Source organism: Tamandua tetradactyla, chromosome 3, assembly GCF_023851605.1.
Source record: "Tamandua tetradactyla isolate mTamTet1 chromosome 3, mTamTet1.pri, whole genome shotgun sequence".
Taxonomy (NCBI): Eukaryota; Metazoa; Chordata; class Mammalia; order Pilosa; family Myrmecophagidae; genus Tamandua; species Tamandua tetradactyla.
Window position 1 is genome coordinate 133,296,099 of NC_135329.1, and position 20,480 is coordinate 133,316,578.

The following is a 20,480-nucleotide window of genomic DNA, read 5'->3' on the forward strand; positions in this document are numbered from 1 at the left end:
AAAACATTAGATGTTTTAGCTCAAGACTGAGGGAACGAAACAAGATTGAAAGGAGATTTAATAAATCAATTAACTGTGTAGGGGACATTGTTATATAGACAGCATTGTCAAGTTGTTCTTCATTTCCAGCAAGATTGAAATAAGAGATTAACTTCGGGATAAGGGATTTAGATTAACTCTATGGAAGAATAGATTGACAGTAATAGTTCTGATTTTAGAAAAGCCACCAAGAGAATAATGGACTTAGCAGAAATAAATTACCACCTATCTATGAGTGGTTTATTGTTCTGTGATCAGTCAGAGGATTAAACAATTAGTTCAATTCAACAAATATTTATCACACATTCTTTGTTAAAGGGATCTACAGTTTATAGAAAAATAGGACAAATACACACATAACCACACATTAGGGCAAATTTTTCGCAGTGCTGTAAGAGAGGAAAATGCCTCTGGAATTCATAAGAGGAAGAGAAACTGTACAGCTGAGGACATCATAAAATAGTTCATGTTGAATTTGTCAGTGGAGATTGACCTTGATGAAAAATCTAATTTTAGTGGATGAAAAAATGGTATGGTGGTGGTGGTGGTGATGGTGTGTGTGTGTGTGTGTGTTTGAGGACAGGGGATATAAATTCCAATTAAGGGAATGACATAAGCAAAAAACCAGAAATGATTTACATGGAAGAGAGGGCAGTTTAATCCACTTGAAATGTAGAGCTAGCTAACACTAGTAGGTGATCTCTCCTAGGGTGAGAATTTAGAGTGAGGAAAGAAGAGAACTAAGGAAAAAACTTGAATTCAGAAGACAAAAGTTTGTTCAATATCATTAGGCATTAGGGAAATGCAAATTGAAATCACAATGAGATAACACTCAGAAGTGAACCAAATATCCAAAAGATGGCTATTATTAAAGATTTGGAAAATAACTGTTGGAGATGATGCAGAGAAACTAGAACGCTTGTGCATTGATGGTAGGAATGCAAAAATGGTGCAGCCACTGTGGAAGGCAGTATGGAGGGCCTTAAAAAATTAAGTATAGAATTACCATATGACCTAGCAATGCCACTCTTATATATATATTCAAAGAAATTGGAAACGAGGTCTCAAACAGATATTTTGTCATTGATGTTTATAACAGCATCATTTACAAGAGCTGAAAGCTGGAAACAACCCAAGTGTTCATCAATAGATGAAAGCATAAACAAAACATGGTACAAATACACAAAGGAATATTACTCAGCTGAAAGAAGGAATTAAGTTCGAACACATACTGCAACATGAATGGATCTTGAAAACATTATGTTGAGTGAAATTATCACACACAAGGACAAATATTGTATGATGGATGTCACTTATACAAAATATCTATAAATAGCAAACTTGTAGAAACAGAAAGTAGATTAGAAGTTCCTAGGGGATGAAGAGAGGGGGTAAAGGGGAGTTGTTGCTTGGTAGGTACAGAGTGTTAGTAAACACTGGAGCTTTTTAAATAAAATTAATAAACAAAAATAGAAGGCAAAAATGAGGAAGAGAATAAAAAAGAAAATGCTCAAGCTCCATTTCATTAATTGATTTATTCTTTCAACAAGTATTTGTTGAGGACCTATGGCAAACACTGAAACTACGAAGGACCGAATATTTCCTACCTCCATGGAACTTTTGATCTAGATTCAAATAACAGTTATAAAATAATGATGCAAATAAACCTAAAAGTTCAAATGGAAAAAATGTGGCTGAAAAGGGCTGATGAGGAGAGAAGACAGGGGAGGGTATTGAAGGGAAGGGGGTATGAGATAAGATTGGAGAGGCAGAGCAGCTCCACCTCACAAAATGTTTTGGAAATGGAGGTCTTCAGAGAGCTTTAAATATGTGAGTGACATAAAGTTAAATACATTTAGAAAACAAATGACTGGTGGTGCAGAGTGAGAACAGATGAGCAAACTGGATGTGGGATGGTGAGTTGGGATGCTGTTCCAAGTGGCAGATTAGAGTTGCTTGGCACAGGATTGTGGCAATGGAGATGCAGATAAGTGAACCAAAAGGAGACTTACTTGAAGACTAAATGTTAGTTCGAAGGCTAAATGGAAATCTTTTGGAGGTAGCAATAACAAGACTTGTTGTCAGTGTTGATGAAGAGTGTAAAATAATAATTCTTAGCTATCTGGCTTGTGCAATTGATTGGATGGTAGTGCCAATTGTGGAGATATGGAAAATGAAAGGGGAGAGAGTTCCAGGGGGGCATAATGAGTTCAATTTAGAAAATGGTGAGTTTAAGTTGCCTTTGAGATTTCAAGTAATAGTTCAATAGACTGCTGGATATATGGGGTTGGAGCTCAGCTAGTCTGGGATTAAGATGTAAATTTGCATATATTCTGTATGAGGGTATAATTAAACCATAGACATTTGGGAGATTACCCAGGGAAAGAGTATGAGATTAAAAGAGAAGAGAAGAAGACCTGGAATTACACTTTGAGAAATTCTAACAACTAATGAACTGGTTGCGAAGATAATGATCCTGGAAAGGAATCAGGAAATCAGTGGGTGTAAGAGGAAACTACCAAGTGTGCAAAGTCACAGATGCTAAGAGAAGAGTATTTTAAAAAGAGAGGGGAATGGTTTACAGTGTCAGCTGTTGCTAAGAGGCCAAATAAAGTGAAGACTAGAATGTTTTTTGGATCAGCAAAGGACAAGAGTGGGGAATTTCTTAAGAAAAGCCTTTACCTATCTGCTGAGGCATAATTAAATGTACCTTTGTGGTAGGTTGAATTAATTAACCCCTCACAAGACAGGTTCTTAATTTCAATCTGCATTTCTGTGGCTGTGGACCTATTTAAATAGGGTATTGCGAAGATGTTATTTTTAGTTGAATTGTGGCCCAACTGAATTTGGGTGGACCCGAATCCTTATTTCTGGAGGCTTTATAAAGAGGAATCAGAGAAGGTCACAAGAAGAAGCCAGAAGTCAGCAGAAACCAGAAAAGCCCATGAAAGGAAAGGAGAAGATATTGCCATGTGACAAGAGGCAGAGATACAAGCTAAGGAACCCCAAGGATCTCCAGCAGCCATCACCAGAATACTAGAGACTCTGAGGGAAATCAAGCTCTACCAATACCTTGATTTTTGGCTCCTAGCCTTCCAAACCATGAGCTAATAAATTAATTCCTTTTGCTTAAGTCAACCCACTGTGCGGTATTTGTCATAGCAAACTGGCAAAATAAGACAATCTTCATCTGGGCTCCAACTGAGGGGTGTTTGTCCCTGTTTTAGTAGTTAGTCTTTGCATTAGAAATGACTGAGGGTATGTCTATCTCCCTCCAAGGGAAGGCATAGGCCATTTCACATAATTCATTTCTTAGAATATTGGGTAGTGTTTTGAAAACATGAAATGTTAAATATTTGTTGAATAGATGAGTAAAATAAAAAGAATACTCTGAGAGGCAGAAAAACCTAGAAAGGACAGGTTGGTAGTTTCCGCAGTAGCACGTGCACAGAGAGTTTGAGGATAAAAAAGACCAACAAAATCCCTCACCTTCATCTATGTCATACATGAGTGTGAGAGGATTGAGCTGTCAGCCTTCAATGAGCTGTCCTTCCGGAAAGCACTGCTCGGACCTCTGAGGTAGAGTTATTCAACTGTAATTAAGTGGCCTCCTTTTATTTTTAACCATCCCACTCTATTTCTCTACCTGTGATGTCCTGTAGATATCAGACACCTACCAATTAGAAACCATATCATTAGCTATTGAAAAAGAAAAGGAATTGCCCTCCGAAAGCCTGAATGGAGCTTACCCTTAGAATCAGATGTATAATGAGTTTTTAAGTGAGAAGAGCTAATAACTATGTGTTGTATATTTAAACTTTAGAAGTAGAATGAATTACCTTTCTCCCCTTCACTTTCAAATGACAATTTCCTTCTTCTTAGTTTACAGTTCTCACCATCAGAATCATTCACAGATTGTGATCGTAACAAGAGATCCGCCTTTGTTAATGGAACATGAAAATGAAATGGAAGATTACTCAATTTAAACATAATGTAAACTCTTTATTGTTTCACATCATTTCGACCACTTTGAGACTTAATTATTAGATTGCAGACAAATAGCCGCAATACTTTGCTTAATGGTTGTCCCTAAATTATAAAACAGACTGATAGAATAATTCTAGTAGTTTCACCATCTGATGGGGAAATCATAGGGGTAGAAGTTATTTATCAGAAATATTGTGGATGTCAACATTTAAAGATAAAGATAAAATATTCCTTTATGTGGAATGTGTTCTGTATAACTTGGTAAAGCTAAAAAAATAATAATAATTTCAAAACAAACCATTGCAGTACCTGTGTTATGGCAGAAAGAAATATATAACCTAATTATAATTAGGCATGATGTTTAAATTACATGGTAATGATCACAAGGTTAAATTTCACAACCATAAACATAAGGGTGAATTCAAGAAGTACTGTGTTTTGAATGTTTTCTTATTGTTTGTTCCCAGTTTCTCCTTCCTCCTCTTCTAGTTCACTTTGTACAATATTATCAATCTTGTAAATGAAAGTGGAAGTTCCTAATTTAGTTTTTTGGTTGTTGCCTAAACTTTTTATGTAAAGAAGTTATCAGAGATAGATGTTTGTCATTTTCAAGGAAAATCAGAATGAAGTTGGTGATATTAAAATGGGATTTGATAAAACACTGAATTTTCCAATTAGTATTGGAAAAAACATGTGCTCTTGAGAACTCTAACCTTTTACCCAGTTAAATATTTTTCAACTTTTCAGAGTTTTGAGAAGAGGCAATTATCTAAGCTAGTGGTTCAGGATATTAAATGGCATCCTGGTGAATCTAAAAGTTTCTCTTTCTCATGAAGTGCCTCACAGTATCTGGGAATACTCAATACCTTGAGTTATACTTGGTGTAGCTCAAGGAAGAATTAAACCTACCATGTTTTACCTAACTATTGGCTTGAGAATCTTTATTTTAGAGAATATGTTAACTAGAATTAAAATAACTGGCAAGTATCAAAAGCCCAATATTTGGTTTCAGATGGAATGTATTTAGAATTGGAGTAGAGCTGAGGGTTATTGGGTGGTGGATGTAGCAATAATCTAGTAATAAACTCTAAGGCTACAAGGTAAGTTGTATGGCCATAGAATAATAGTAAGTCATAAGGTCACATTTTTGCAGCAAAAGTGAGGGACATGAAGGTTACAGTCTCAAAATCAATTCTAGGTTAACATATTTGGAATTTATTTACAATATTATTTTTATTAGACCACATGTTATTCACTCTGCAGCACTAATTTTGCCTCTACCATAAAATGTGCTTAATTTATGCTTCTGTGATTTGGAAATTGTGCTAAATGTGGACCTGAACTTGAATGAGGTTAATTTTTTCATTATTATTGAGAAAACATGAATAACAAATGTACGGTGTAAATAATAGCTGAGAGATATTTTAACCTCTACATAACATAAACTCCCAAGGGACTTTCAACATCTTAGATTCAACCATTTCTTACAAATAATTGGCACACTTAATATAAACTAAGGCTATTTTCAATCAAGTGTGTCCCCTAAGAGTTCCTACAAGATAAAACTTAACTGACCTACTTAAAATTACTCAATATATTTGAAAGCAATAGGCTTAATTTTTTAAGCAACACCCAATAGTTTAGAAATTCCAATATTCAGATGGCTTTTCCTCCCAAACATTCAGAGTTAGTAAAGTTTTGGTACAATATTTCAACTGATTTATCATAGATATTTTCGCAACCCCAAAATAAAACATGATGTCAGAAATACAAGGATAAGCAGATAGTTAATATATACCTTTGCACTCTCATGCCTTAGGTTGAAAGTCAACTCTAGGTTTGTTAGAAAATGATCAGAAAATTCGGGATACATATCCAAAACCTCTAACAAATCTTCTCGCTGGATCTTATGCAAGTCACAGTACGTGAGAGCTCTCACATCTGCATTAGACTTCCCAGGTTTGGCATAAAGGTGAACCATTTCCCCAAATATATCATTTTTTCCTAAAGAAAACAAAATAAATAAAAAAGGAAAAAAGAAATCCAAGCTTAATGATTTCCTTCTAAAAGTAAATGATTCCACTGACCATCTGTGAGCCAATGATTTTGAATGTAAGACCCTGTAGCTAACAGACACTTGGGGACTAAAATTCTAGCACCTGATTATCCCAGGACATGTGTACTGAGTAAAACTTTACCTCTTATCTCACTGGTCCTGATAAAATACCTCTTAAATTCCTTGTTTTTTTGTTCTTTGGCTAAGTCTCTGGAATTTGGCAAATGTGTTTCCACTCTGGTACATCACATATTGCTACCACAGGGTCTTTTGTTGTTGTTGTTTTTGAAAATTTATCGTGACAACATGCATACAACCTAAAATTTCCCATTTTAACCAACTTTGAGTATATAATTCAGGGGTATTAGCATAAGTCCTGGCCATATAGTATTTTAAAAAATATTTTCAGATATATGTGGTCTAATTTGTCAATCTAGGGTTATAAGATCAGCCAAGTGAGTCAGATTCATGATCTTTGTATCTCACAAGGGTTTCTGAGGTGACACTGAGCAAAGGTTTATGGTGGAGCACTTTCAATCCAGAAGAAGTGACTTTAGAGGATAAGGGTACAATTTGAACACACCTTGTTTCCTTTAAAAACCACTTTTGGATTTACTTTTAATGAATTTGCTTAATGACTTCAGCTATATTTTCTCAACATATTCAGTCCCAGTCTTTCGCGATGTCATCTTTGTTGTAAAAGCTTGTCCTCCTTGCTCTCCTGTCTGCCCTGCGGTTATTTCAGTATTTAGTTTCAGAGGAGCCCTGTAGACTCCAGCTGTAGATGTCACCTACTTTTCAAGTCCTTGTCCAATGATGAGGATCATTAAGCCAGCAACCACCACAACAAATGTTTACTAAGGACTAGGTAGTAGGTGCCAGGCATGCTGTCAAATGCTTATTGCATGATCTCATTTAATTTCCAAAATAATCTCATGAAGTAACAATTAATTACTATTCCATTTTATGCATAGGGCAAGAGGACTAAAGAGGTAATTTGATTAGCCCAAGGTCACCTCCTTAGCTGGGTGAAGTGAAAGGAGGTAGAGAGTTGTCAGGCTTAAATCCCATGCATTTGACTCCAGAGTCAAGTCCTTACATAGGTAATTTAACCTCTCTCTCTATGCACTGAATGTGAGCAGACACTTAGATTTCTCCGTCTCTGAATGCCAAGGCAGTTGTGAGATATATGCTTAATAAATGCTAACAGATTACACTATTTAAGACTGCTAGTGGCAATTTAAAATAGTACCTTCTTACATTTATCTTGAAGTAGCTTCTTTTCCAATTTAGAAAAAACTCCCTGGATCTGTTATTTTAGCTTTTGGTAGAAAACTTTATGTGCACCAAACTATCAATGACTTCTATATCATAAAGTTCTAACCTAGTCACAAACACACACAAATAAAATCTGGAAGATTATTATTTTAAATGATAGTTTAACGGGGAAAATCAGATACACTTGAACAAATATTTTATACTGTACAAGAAAAATTGATGCTGGAGTAAATAATGTAAACTTTAGTTCTAATGAATATTTATCAGTCTTTGAAAAGTAGTATGAATGATGGTAACTTTTGAAGATTTTAGGTGCCAACTTACACAGAAATGGGGACAGAAGGGGAAAATCTCTTGAAATTCTTTACATATCGTATTTCAGAATCTACCAAAGAGAAAGCTCTGAACTAAATTAAGCATGGGCTTTTGTTTTAATTAGCTTTTTTTTACATGACTGTAAATTAGCAAGGAGTAAGTCAGTATGCATATAGTTTAATAACATTCTGAAATTACTATTTTATAAAGCAAGAAGTCTTGTTTCTTCCTGTAGAAGCTGGTGCTGGCTGATCTAAATATCAGAAATGCAATGAAGCACGCTCCTTCCCTGGCAACATATCAGAGCAAAACTGTCAAGGCCAAATCCAGTGACAATCCAGCTTGCCTTTAGTGGATCTAGAACATGTTTTTTTTTGCATGGGCAGGGTCCGGGAATAGAACCTGGGTCTCCAGCATGGCAGGCGAAAACTCTGCCACTGAGCCATCATTGCCTGCCCTAGAATATGTTTTTATTCTTTGTCTGCTCATTGGATTGGAGGCCAAATTCCACAGCTTTTCAATTTTGGGAAATTTTTTTGAAAGGTTATCATCACAATAAATTTATTGCAATATACATAGGGAATTGCTCAAACATCATTCATATTTTTGAGTCCTGTGCTATACTTGGCTATATGTAGCAGTGAAAAAAATCACATTACATCCCTGTCATTGGGGAATAACAGTCATGTATCAAGGGTCAAGTAAAAGGAAATCATTGAACCATATGCCCATTAATTAAATGGAGCTGGATTAATCAAAAGAAAAAAATAAGTGCAACGGTCCCTTGAGGGACTGGGGGAAAATGTGGAAATATTAAACTTCCTCACTTAGGGAATTCCTGATATTCTCACTAGTATTAGGAACTCCCAATTTAATAAGTCAAGCCCTTGTTCTTGGGGCCTGCCCTTATGTAACTTATTCCTGCAAAGGAGAAGCTAAGCCTACTTACAATTATGTCTAAGAGCCACCCCCAGAGAATCTCTTTTGTTGCTCAGATATGGCTTCTTTCTCTCAGTCAATTCTGCAAATAAACTCACTGCCCTCCCTACTACGTGGGACATAACTCCCAGGTGTAAGTCTCCCTGGCAACATGGGACATGACTCCCAGGGGATGAGTCTGGCCCTGGCATCATGGGATTGAGACATCTTTCTGGACCAAAAAGGGGAAAAGACATAAAACGAAACAAAGTTTCAGTGACTGAGAGATTTCAAATGGAGTGAAGAGGTCACTCTGGAGGTTGTTCTTACACATTACACAGCTATCCCTTTTTAGTTTCTAGTGTGTTATGATAACTAGAAGGAAAAACCTGAAACTGTTGAACTGTAATGCAGCGAACTAGATTCTTGAAGATGATTGCATAACAATATAACTTTTATCGTGTGACTGTGTGATTGTGAAAGCCTGGTGACAGACATTCCCTTTATCTGCTGTATGGACAGGTTAGTAAGAAAATAAAGACATAAATAAATAAATAATGGGGGGATAAAGGATATGGGATGTTTTGGGTGTTTTTAAAAATTTTATTTTTATTTCTTTCTTGGGGCAATGAAAATGTTCTAAGATTGATTGTGGTGATGAGTGCACAACTATGTGATGATACTATCAGCCACTGGTTGTACACTTTGGATGGATTATTTGATGTGTTAATATATCTCAAAATTTCATTGTTTTAAAAAAGTGGAAATTTGCATTAATACTGGGAGTGGGTGGGGATTGTGCCACGAGGAGAGTGAGGCCTAAAGCTACCTGCTAGGTGTAGGAGAGGGAAATCGACCCCCTTCTGTCTGCTTTCTGGTTCTTCCCCAATGTCTTAGTGTTCCAAAGAAATCCTGCAAGTTCACATAGGCTAACAGCAAATATATTTTTAAAGAGACATATTAAACATGGGTTTTCTTTTGCACCCAAACTCGTTTAATTTATTACTCATTTTAACCTGCTCGTCATCTCTGCCCTTGGATGTTGCGATCACGGCTCTGTGCTACTTGGGTCAGGACTGCATTTTTCCTTTTGATGAGCCACACACGTGGAAGTGCTCAGCAAACATGAAATTCATCAAAACATATACCCAAGTCATGACAGGGCATTCTCAATTTCTAGTAAGTATGTCTACAAGTTAGACATTTTATTTTAACGTATTAAGGGGTCAAGCAGGAAAACAAGATCCTGTAACATGAAAAGGAAAGGATGCTGACGATTTTCATGTATTTGCCCACAAATGCCTAAGTAGCTGCCAAAAACCGAACAGAGCCACGGAGGCGTTTACACATCAGAGGAAAAAAACTGAGAAAGTCAAGAAAACGCATTTCCTGCAAGGTTAAATTGATTTGAATTGAGTTTTAAATAAAGGTCTCACATTACCCAACAGTCTTGTACAGAACTTGTAAACAGATAGATCAGTTCTGTTTTTGATCATTTTAAAAGAAGCTTCCCATAGGGACTATGCATTGCCCCAGTTATTATCTGAATTTGTCACCGTCTAGTTGAAAATCACTCACCTAGAATAGCTACCACAATGTCATCTTTGAGGATTTCGATGGAGCCTCTGGATAAGAAATACAGTGCAGTGAGGACATCCCCACAGTGGACGAGGGTGTCTCCTGGAGGGGCATGTGTAGTCTTGAACTTCATTGCCAAAGCTCGAAGGCAACCTTTACTTGCCCCCCGAAAGGCTTTACAGTTTTGCAGCAATGTCTGGTTGAGATGCAGACAAATGTCAGCTTGCAAACATTCTGGGAAACCCTTTAGGACCTGAAGAGAAAAAAGAAAGAGTTTCATACTACCAGCGCACAGGATGCTCAACCTGAAATAAAGTGTATTTCTTGCTCACAGAGTTGCAGGTGTAATATTTGTTACATACAGGAGTTCTTTCAATGCTTCTGCCTTGCCTACCTTAATGAATACTTGCTTTGCGAAACATGTCAAAATTTTTAACTCAGTACTCGTTCTCTGAACTAACTGCAGGAATTCAAACTCAACACAAATGCTGCCTCATTAAAATGTAATGCCTACAATGTCTCACACTGCTTCTCATCCCTGCATTGTTATGCAGTATCATACTGTGAACAGATATAATGCAATGTGACAATTAATAAAAGACATAACTAATGAATGGTGGGGCAACTAAAAGCAACCTTTTGAAGGAATCTCAAGTATTAATTTGGATTGCCATATCTGATAACATATTAACTGTAGTTAGCAAAAATGTTGATCCTGAAATAGCCATGGTATTTGTAAATATCATACCAGAGAGTGCTCTTAGTTAATAGTATTTGGAATATTTATGATTTTGTATGCACATTATTAATATTAGATATATTGAAACAGCACTGAAAATAGAGAAAGGATAACAGCAAACATACTTTATAAGCATAGTTTAGTTTTCAGAAATGGAAATCATGCCAGAATTTGAAATGCAGACATAAGGCTTCTAACAGTGCTACTGTTCTGACAACTTATTTGGTGGTTAATTTAAAACTTGTAGAACAGATCAAACAATAGCTTATGACAAGTACTACTCAATTTAAACTGAATAATTTTCTATGTTATTTTATAAAAATGTCCATTATACAATGGGCCAAAGACTCTCAACTCTTGCTTCTCTGTATGTGTCAGCTATTTTGGGTATCACATGTAGATTATAATTCTCATCGTTGATTTTTCATGCCAGTACAAATGGAAGCACTTAAAAATGCTTCAGGATGGAGGGGGGTGGAATATTTAGTGCCTAATCAAGCAATTTGGGGATTTTCTATCTTGTTCTGGATCAATCTTAATATTTTTGTCCAAATACTTGACTGTATAGGCAACTTAGACATATGTGGCCCAAAGAGGAGCTTCGGATTTGATGATATTTGAGTTAACTTATAAACATTATTCTTTTAAATATTAAAATTACATGGATCCTACTTCTGGAAGGTCACTGTGTGATGCAGATTGCTCTATAATACAAAAGGACCATTAAGAGACCGGAAACACATCAGCTACTGTTTTATGATCTTGTTTTCTTCATCGTAAGGAGTCATTCACAGAAATGGGTAGAGGTGTGTGATGGCTGGGTTCAGTTGTCAACTTGGCCAGGTGATGGTGCCCAGTTGTCTGGTCAGGCAAGCACTGGCCTAACCAACACTACAAGGATATTGTGATTTTTCATTTTTTGCTCGGGTCTCCAGCATACTGCAAGGATATTTTTGTGGCAGTATGATAAACCAGAAGACTGGTTTATTAAATTATCAGTCAGTTGATCTCATCAGTGACTGATTATATCTATGATCAACTAAGGGTGTGTCTTCTACAAACAAGAGAATCCAATCTGTTGGAGTTGATCCAATCAATTGAAGACTTTTAAGGGAGAAGAGAGATTTTTCACTGTTTCTTCAGTCAGTGAGCCTCTCCTGCAGAGTCTGTCTAGACCCTTCATGGGAGTTGCAGCCTCACAGGCTGCTCTATGGGTTTTGGACTCTTGCAAGACCACTTTTATAAATCTCATCTTCATAGATATGTTTCTATAGAGAACTCTCACTAATACAAGGGTGTTTTGAAAGAAAAGTCAAGGAATCTGAATGATGGCCATGAATTTGCCACAGGTTGACTCTTGGGCAAGTCACTTCACCCATCTGCGTTTGTCTACCATAAAATAAGAATAGTTATTCCAATTCTTTATAATACTGAAATTTGTTGTGTGACCAATAAATGACATGCCAAATATCAGATACTGCTCACCCAGCTTCATGTAACTGTAGAAACAGACTTTCATCCTGAAGATTTTGTATTACCTGGATCAGGCCTGAAAGAAATGAGCCTCCCCCTGATATGTATTCCTGGGTACTCACCTGCAGCTTTGCTCCTTAACTCTAACTTTTGGTATGGTCTACCTGGGACTCTTTTCCCAGATTCCCTTCTTGGGCTAAAGACCTCTCCATTATGATCACTTGCATGGTGTCTGCCTCTGAAGACTGGGGATGTTTCCCCACTGCTTGATGAAGCCCCTATCAATTCAGATACCTTCATGGAACCAACACACTAGATACTGACCCCTTTAACCTGTCTAAACCTTCTCATTCTATTCTTGGGCAAAGGATGCCAGACTGAGGTTAAACTGAGGTTGGACATGGTTTTTGAAATAGAGGCCACTTTCTCTAGGGACTTCCTAGGAGAAAACTGCCTCAGTTTCCTGGCCTTTTTGCATCATGATTTGCTTCTCCTTCTTGAAGTCGCTGTGGTTTCAATAGCGCTCTCAGCAGACCCCGTATATATAAAGATGAGTAGAGCTTTCACCAAAAAATGACTTAGATCTGTCCATCCTTATGACTTGGTTATCATATGGTACAAAGCACTTTAGATTTCACTTAAATGGGGGTGATATTCTTGCAATTATAGTAATTAGAATAGGAATGCTGAGCATGTAGATATGCTTTCTGGTATTTTCCCTGAAATACTATTTTTTCAGAGTAGAGCCTGATCATAGAAGGAAAATGGGTGCACGTGTGTGAGAGTTGGAAGACGCAGGTGAGACAGAGATAGGGGTTCTCCTTTCCTATCAGTACATTATATGACTTTGAAATCAGGCAGGCTTCAGCTGAAGTCCTAGCTCCATCACTTACTAGATGTGACTTAACCACTTCACAGGCTGTGCTTACAATTAGATATGTCTGTTAAGTCATCCCATGCATAGTACACGTTCAAACACATAGTATAATTCTGACCTTTTCTGCTATTTGTCACAACATAGTTATTTTTCTTAAAGAACTTGTATGTTCTCTTTAGTTAGACATTGAGCACAAAACCTATTGTTTTTCTCTTTAGCCTGCTTGATAGAAAATTTGCCACTCAGTTGTATGACTGATTGTCTGAGCAAAATTTAAGAATTATTTTTCCTCTCATCTCTCTTTAACTCTTCTTTCCTATTGCTGACTTGTGTTAAATGTTCTGGCTTACTTACACTTATGTTTTCACTGTCACTTGTCTTAAAGCCTTTTTTAAGGCAAACAGAGTTAATTTACAAATATATTCTTGGAATTCCAATAGTTTTGGAATCACCTACCAAACTTTAAGGGCACTTGGGAAAACTTTTCAGCATCATGCTCTCCTCAAGTGTCCTCATTAAATGTCCTCTTCTCCTAATATAATCTTATTAGAAGTGACGCTCATTGGAAAAGACAACGTGGATTTGGAGGGTGCCACAAAGTCCTGTGGAAAGTCCACAGGTATCACAAAGTCTTTTGCTTTCATACGGGGGGAGATACAAAGATCTTGGCATGGAGGATTTATACAGATTAAGTCACCTTTCCATGGTATTAGCCCTTAATGGCTTTCTTAACTTTTTTTGTATCAGTTACATATATCATTCAAGTAAAAGCCTAATGGAAATTAAGATTTAGTTGTTGAACCTCTTACTAGCCCAATAGTTTGGATGTCCCAAATAAGTTGGCATTTTTAGAATCTGGATGATGCAGAAGCGGAGGAACTTTAAAAGGAAGTTAGAAGAGTGGGCGCTATAGTGGAATAGAGGTGGGAGAACATTGAAAACATTCAGAAGAAGGTTTAAGTAGTTATTTATCCAGGGCATCCCTCTCCACTGACCCAGCTGTGTTGCCTTTCTTGCTTCCTACTTCCTATTAGTTTCCCTGCTAAACTCCCTGACTTGGAACCTCCTCGTTTAGCACTCAAACACTGTCATTTTCCCTGGCGCATACGGTGGCAAAGGAATTGAGCTGAGGTCTCAGGTACAAACCAGTACACAAGCAAGTCAGCGGTTGTTACATTCATGGCCACTACAATCTGTGCAACCTTCCTGTCTGCCAAACGCCGAAGCTGTTAGGGTACCTGTCACCCTCCAATACGTATCTGGAGCCGTTGCGTTTTTTTTAAAATAAATTAGTCTGATTTCAAGGACCAGGGAGTATCACTTAGAATCAGTTTCATGGCCTGCAGCTTGGAAAGGCAGTTCTCAAACTTTTAACAAATATTTATTAAGTATCTATTGTGTGTCAAGCACTATGGCAAGCACGAAAACATAACAATAAAAAAAACATGTCCTGAAAATATCTGTGCCCCTCAAGCCTTTCTGTAAATGCCCAAATGAAAGAAAAATCACATGGTTAAGCAAAATTTCCCAAACTCTGTGTTTCATGCCAAATTTGGGTATTTATTATGTTTATTTATGATACTAACAGTTGTTCAAGGGAACCCTCGAGGTAACAATTAATTTAAGGTGAGTGAAAAGTTTTAATATTAGCTGGTATATGAATAGATTTTTGAACTTCTCAAAGATCCAGAAAAATTTCTTAAGGCTGGTAAAAATCCATATATTTACTGCAATACAAGGACACATGGATAATTTATAAGTTCACAATTAATTCCCCTTTACTTGGATTTATGTGGATAAACCTCTTTGGGACACTTAGAATCAAATTATGACTTACAAATGTGACATTTGGACTTTTCAAATGAGTATGAAATGTGATAGTTAAAAGAAATCAGCTTTATAGCTCAGTACTAGAGAATTAAGTTTAGAGACAACCAAACAAGGACAACCCAACAATAAAATAAGACTAGCATTATACAATCATAGTAAAACTCTGAAGAAGCCACAAAAAAACACAGACAGCACAAAATAGAAATAAGGAACTATTATTTAATAAGCATCTATCAAACCTATTAGATGTTAATTTCAGATATAGTCAGCTTTATGCAAAATTTCTATAAAATGTATATATGAGTGTACACACTTAATGGCATAAAACTACAACATTGTTAATCTTTGCAATTATGCATAAGTGTGAATTCAATTTTCTCTATCCCAAGTAAAAGATATGTGGTGGTTTGAAACCAAATGCACCCCAGAAAATCATGCTCTTAAAGCTCATCCATTCCTGTGAAGGGACTTTTGATGAGGGTTACTTCAGGTAAGGTGCATCCCTGGGTGGGTCTTAATCCTTTTTAGTGGAGTCCTTTACCTAAAAGAATGAAATTCAGATAAAGAGAGAAAAAGCCATGGAAGCAAGGTGAAATCAATAAAACCCAGAAGAGAAGGGAGAGACAAATAGAAGCCATCATGTGGCAGAGGAGCTGAGAATCATCAATCTTTAGGAAGAAAGGATCACCTGATAATATTTGGACATTTTTCTCAGATTCAAAATTGTAAGCTTATAAGCTAATAAATTTCCATTGTCATAGCCAACATATTTCATGGTCTCTGCATTGAGTGGCTTAGCAAACTGTAACAGATTTTTCTATCAGAAATGGGGTGCTGCTATTGCAAATTCCAAACACACAGAATCATTAGGTAATAGTAGAGGTGGGAAGAATTGTGAGGTTCTTGATAGAAAAGGCCTAGTATTTTGAAGAGACTGTTGGTAGAAATACGGACACCAAAGTTACTTCCTATGAGAACTTAGACAGAAATGACAAATATGCCATTGCAAGCTGGAAGAAAGACAACCCTTGTTTTAAATAGTAGAGAGCTTGGCAAGAATTGAGTCCTGCTGTTGGATGGAAGGCAGAATTTGAAAGTGATGAGTGTGGCTATTTAACTGAGGAGTTTTCAAACTAAATGTGGAAAGTGCTGCCTGGTGTGTCCTTGCAGCTTACAGTAAAATGTGAGAGGAAATGGATACACTGAGAACTGAACTCCTGGGCACAAAAAAAGCAGAAATTGATAGTTTGGAAAATTTTGAGCTTCCAGAAAGTGAGTTCCCAGAGAATAGTGCTCCATGTGAGGATTTAACCAAACATGGATCCAGTCAGTCACTTCAGTGCAAGTCAGGATTTGAAATGCTGTTATCCAGTAGAATTTGTGGGAAGTTCTTTTGTCTAATGGTTTAGATCCCTGTGCACTACATGTGAAACTGACAAGTTCTATTATGAGCTCTATATGAATGGAACTACTGCCAGCCTGGACTAAAAGGGATAGAAAAGGGACAGATTGAAAGAAAAATGACTTCAAAGGCAGAAGCATGGAATCTGACATCTGGAGCAAAGACATCTTCTTGGGCTAAGAGAGTAGAATCACACACATACATGTGGAAAGGGTAACTATACCCCAGAGTTTGGAGAGGATGGGCCTTCAGCCTTGTTCAGGAAGAGTGTCATCACTCCAGTTTTCTCAGATGACCGGAGGACTGCAGAGAATCTGGCCACCACCCCAGTGCTTGGAGAGGGGGAGCCTAGAGTCCAGCTGTCACCCAGATGATTGAAAAGTGTGGACCCTAGAACCTGGCCATCGTCTATGACTGACAAGGGTGGAATGTTCATTCCCATATTCAGGGAGAGAATGGCAAGGCTGCTGCTCCATCAGGTCTGGAGGACAAAACATCATTCTATAGATAAGTCTTAGATCTTGAAATCTAACGGAGCATGCCCTACAGTGTTTCAGAACTGTTTGGGACCCCTGCCTCTTATTTTCATTCCAATTTCTCCCTTTGGAGAGAAATCCCAATGATTGTCACTTCACTGCATATTGGAAGAGGATAATTTGTTCTCTAGATTTTGCAGGTCCACAGACTGAGGGGAAATGTGTCCCAGGACAGACCCCATCTGTAACTGATATTGATGAGACTTTGAACTTAATATTGTTGCTGAAATGACTTAAGGCTTTGGGGATATTGTGATGGAATGAATGCATCTGCGTATGGAAAGAACACATCTTTTGGGAGTCCAGAGGATGGAGTGTGGTGGTTTGAAATTCATGTTCTAGAAAATTATGTTCTTTAAGCAAATCCATTCCTATGGGTGTAAACCTACTGGAAGTAGGACCTTTTAACGAGGTTACTTCAGTTAAGGCAAGTCCTGGGGTGGGTCTTAATCCTCTTACTGGAGTCATTTATAAAAGAATGAAATTCAGACAAAGAGAGAGAAAGCCAAGGAATCAAGAAGCTAAAATCAATGACACCCACACGAGAAGAAAGAGACCAGCAAACGCCACTGTGTGCCTTGCCATGTGGCAGAGGAGCAAAAGATTGCTGGCACCCAGTCTTCAGGAAGAAAGTATCACCTAACGATGCCTTGGTTGGGACATTTTTCTCAGATTCAAAATTGTAAGCATGTAAGCCAATAAATTCCCATTGTTAAAGCCAACACATTAAACGATATCTGCTTTGAGCAGCCTAGGAAACTAAAACAGGATGCAAAAGTTAAAAAGGAGTGAATGCTGATGTTAATATGAGCGTGAACTTCTGATTTGATAGATGCATACTCATCAAAATGATATCAGTCTCTAGTTTTAAAAAGTTAAATTTAAAAAAAAAATTAAATCCTACAACTTAAATTCATGGAATAAACTTACACTAGTAAAACAATTATATTGCCTATTTTTACATATTGTGGTTCAAAAGAAAAAGAAATTTGGACAAGATCTATGAAAGATTACAGGTAGAGAAATGTATCCTAAGTCTCAGGTCAGTGGGGTCTGAGGAGGGGAGCATCTAATTAATTAATTTTTGTTTTGTTTTTTACATGTCAGTATTCTACTATCTTTTAAGATGGGCCTGCTTTATACTGAATTTCACTCCAGGAATAGTTGTTTTGTAAACAAATTTTTAAATAACTTTCTATTTTCACCGTAACTATATATCTGGAGGGAGGGAAAGTTGATTTTGTCTCCAAGCCATGATTCACTTCTCCAACCAGAAGTCCTCCCTTTATTCCTGTGAGATGGCCGCTACATGTCCTGGGTCCCACATCCCCGCAATTAAATAAAATAAGGGGTGCAAGAGAGGAATTTATTTACTTACTCAACTTTTATCTGGATATTGATAGATAGGGATTTATAAATGAAGTTAATTATCCACAGTACATCGATGCTAAATAAACTCTATTAATCCTTCCTTGGATTTAAGATACAAAATTCGATGTTTGTTCTTTCTTTGCCTGGAATGCAAAACACTGTCTTTTCCAGGTTCTTATTGGAAGAGTTCAAAATTGAGTTTCTAGAACCTCTCCCTAGACTCCTTTCAAAGTGTTTTAAATTCCTATGTTTGCCTTCCAAAAATGACTGGAAAATGTAATCACTAGTAGATACCCATATCCAGATAGTATCGGAAGGTTGATCTATATTATAATGAGTGGTTTTTAATATGTTTAATTTAGTGTGGCTGTCAAAGGGACCATTCTTAAAGGCAGGCTGTAGGATCTAATTAGAAAGAACAGTTTGAGTGTGGCAAATGGTTCCCTTAAATAGATTAATCATACACACTACTTCGGTGGCTGTGATAACTGGCATTAGGAAATTTTGTGGGAAAATTTTCTGGGTCATTAAATATACTTAAATCTTGACAAATTAAGATTAATCAAAACACAAATTAAGTTCTCCTATGAAGTGCTAAACCTTGAGCATGATTATCAAATAGTCTATGCAAGTAATATATTAAATCTTAAGTTTGCTCTAGAGTACAGCTGTTATATCTTACAGTATTTTATGATTCGGATAGACTCATTATTTGCCATGAAGACATTCGACTTTTGATAAATCAATAACACTTGTTAAGATACAGAACTTTTTGTTATTCCTAGAAATGGATATCCTTCCTTAACTGTTCCTATAATTTCTAGGTCATCCCAGATCACATTTATTTCTATGGTTTCACTATTAAAGAAGAGGAAACATATGTTCTTAATGTTTCATTGGTGATTACATACTTACCATCCCATGTGGAATCACCGAGCATGATAAGGTGACTTTTTTTTAGCTGTTTTAAGTATACAATGCACACAGCCCTGGTCTGAAGCTCAAATTGCTTCATCATCTACTCTATTTTACCTTCATCTAGCTGGTAAGAATAAGGAAGTACTGTATTCTATAGATCAAATTGCTTGCCTTGCCAGGTTATTGGCAAAAAAAAAAGTATTAGGGAGTCATGATAGTGGGTACATTTATGAGTATTGTGAAAATTAACTATTTTCTTCATGTAATCTTCCATGTTTAAATTATATGCTTATATAACTAGGAAAAAACACTTGTGCTAACAAAACCTGCTACACATAAACACGGATAACAATGTCATAAATCCTTAACCAGTTTTGGTACATGTAAACATTCCTTGAAAAATGAAACAGAATCTTCCTTCCTGGACTCCTCTCCTTTCCTTCCCTTGCAACTTTCATGCCCCGTTGATAATATATAAATGTGATATATTTTTTTCCTTTCAAGAGGACATTCAAACTCTAACCTGACCCAAATTAAATCAGGTTCAGGGATGAGTTGGAATTTGGGTGATGCGTGGGCAGAGATTTAGCACTTTTTAAAAAAAAATATAAATGTCCTCATTATGCAAGCTCTGCAGTCCTCTTTCTAATTTAGCAAAAATCTGACTTAAAAAGGGTGCCTCAGGACTTCTGAAATGAGGTCTCAGGGGAAACCCTGAAACCCACTTGGTCTTCTAATGGCAACTGGATCTGCATTCAGGACCATTTCTCTCCGCCCCTCCCTTACTCGATTATTTAAGAGAAGGAGTCGGGGATGGGATGGACAGAATATAACTATGGTGGGGACTGCGGGATGCTTTGCAAATAGTTCTTCCCAAATGGAATGATTACAGATGAACTGAGTTTGCCTAAAATATAAGGAAAAGGGAAGAGCAGTCTTCCAGGTGATAATATAAGATATAAAATACTACCTTGCACTTGAAATATCATCTTTCACATGAATCAAGTTTTATGGATTCAGAAACAGTTTCCATGTAATATTTTAGAATATCTTTCAATTGAGTTATCAACTTTATGTGAAAAAAACAGAATGATCACCCAATTTCCCAAACATGAAGAATGAAACATAAATGCAGCAAGGGCTTTTATTTGTCCTCTCCAAAC

The 20,480-nt window shown here is 36.8% G+C and overlaps 1 protein-coding gene across 1 annotated transcript in view; it reads right to left on the reverse strand.

Moving 5' to 3' along the window:
• Positions 1-20,480, reverse strand: part of KCNH7 (potassium voltage-gated channel subfamily H member 7) — a 495,299-nt gene that overhangs the window by 20,623 nt on the left and 454,196 nt on the right. Inside the window, exons 10-12 of the mRNA XM_077151943.1 lie at positions 10,172-10,424; positions 5,825-6,030; positions 3,879-3,978 (exon numbers count right to left, since the gene is read on the reverse strand). Coding sequence (XP_077008058.1) covers positions 3,879-3,978; positions 5,825-6,030; positions 10,172-10,424 — 559 coding nt within the window. The remainder of the gene's footprint in view (positions 1-3,878; positions 3,979-5,824; positions 6,031-10,171; positions 10,425-20,480) is intronic.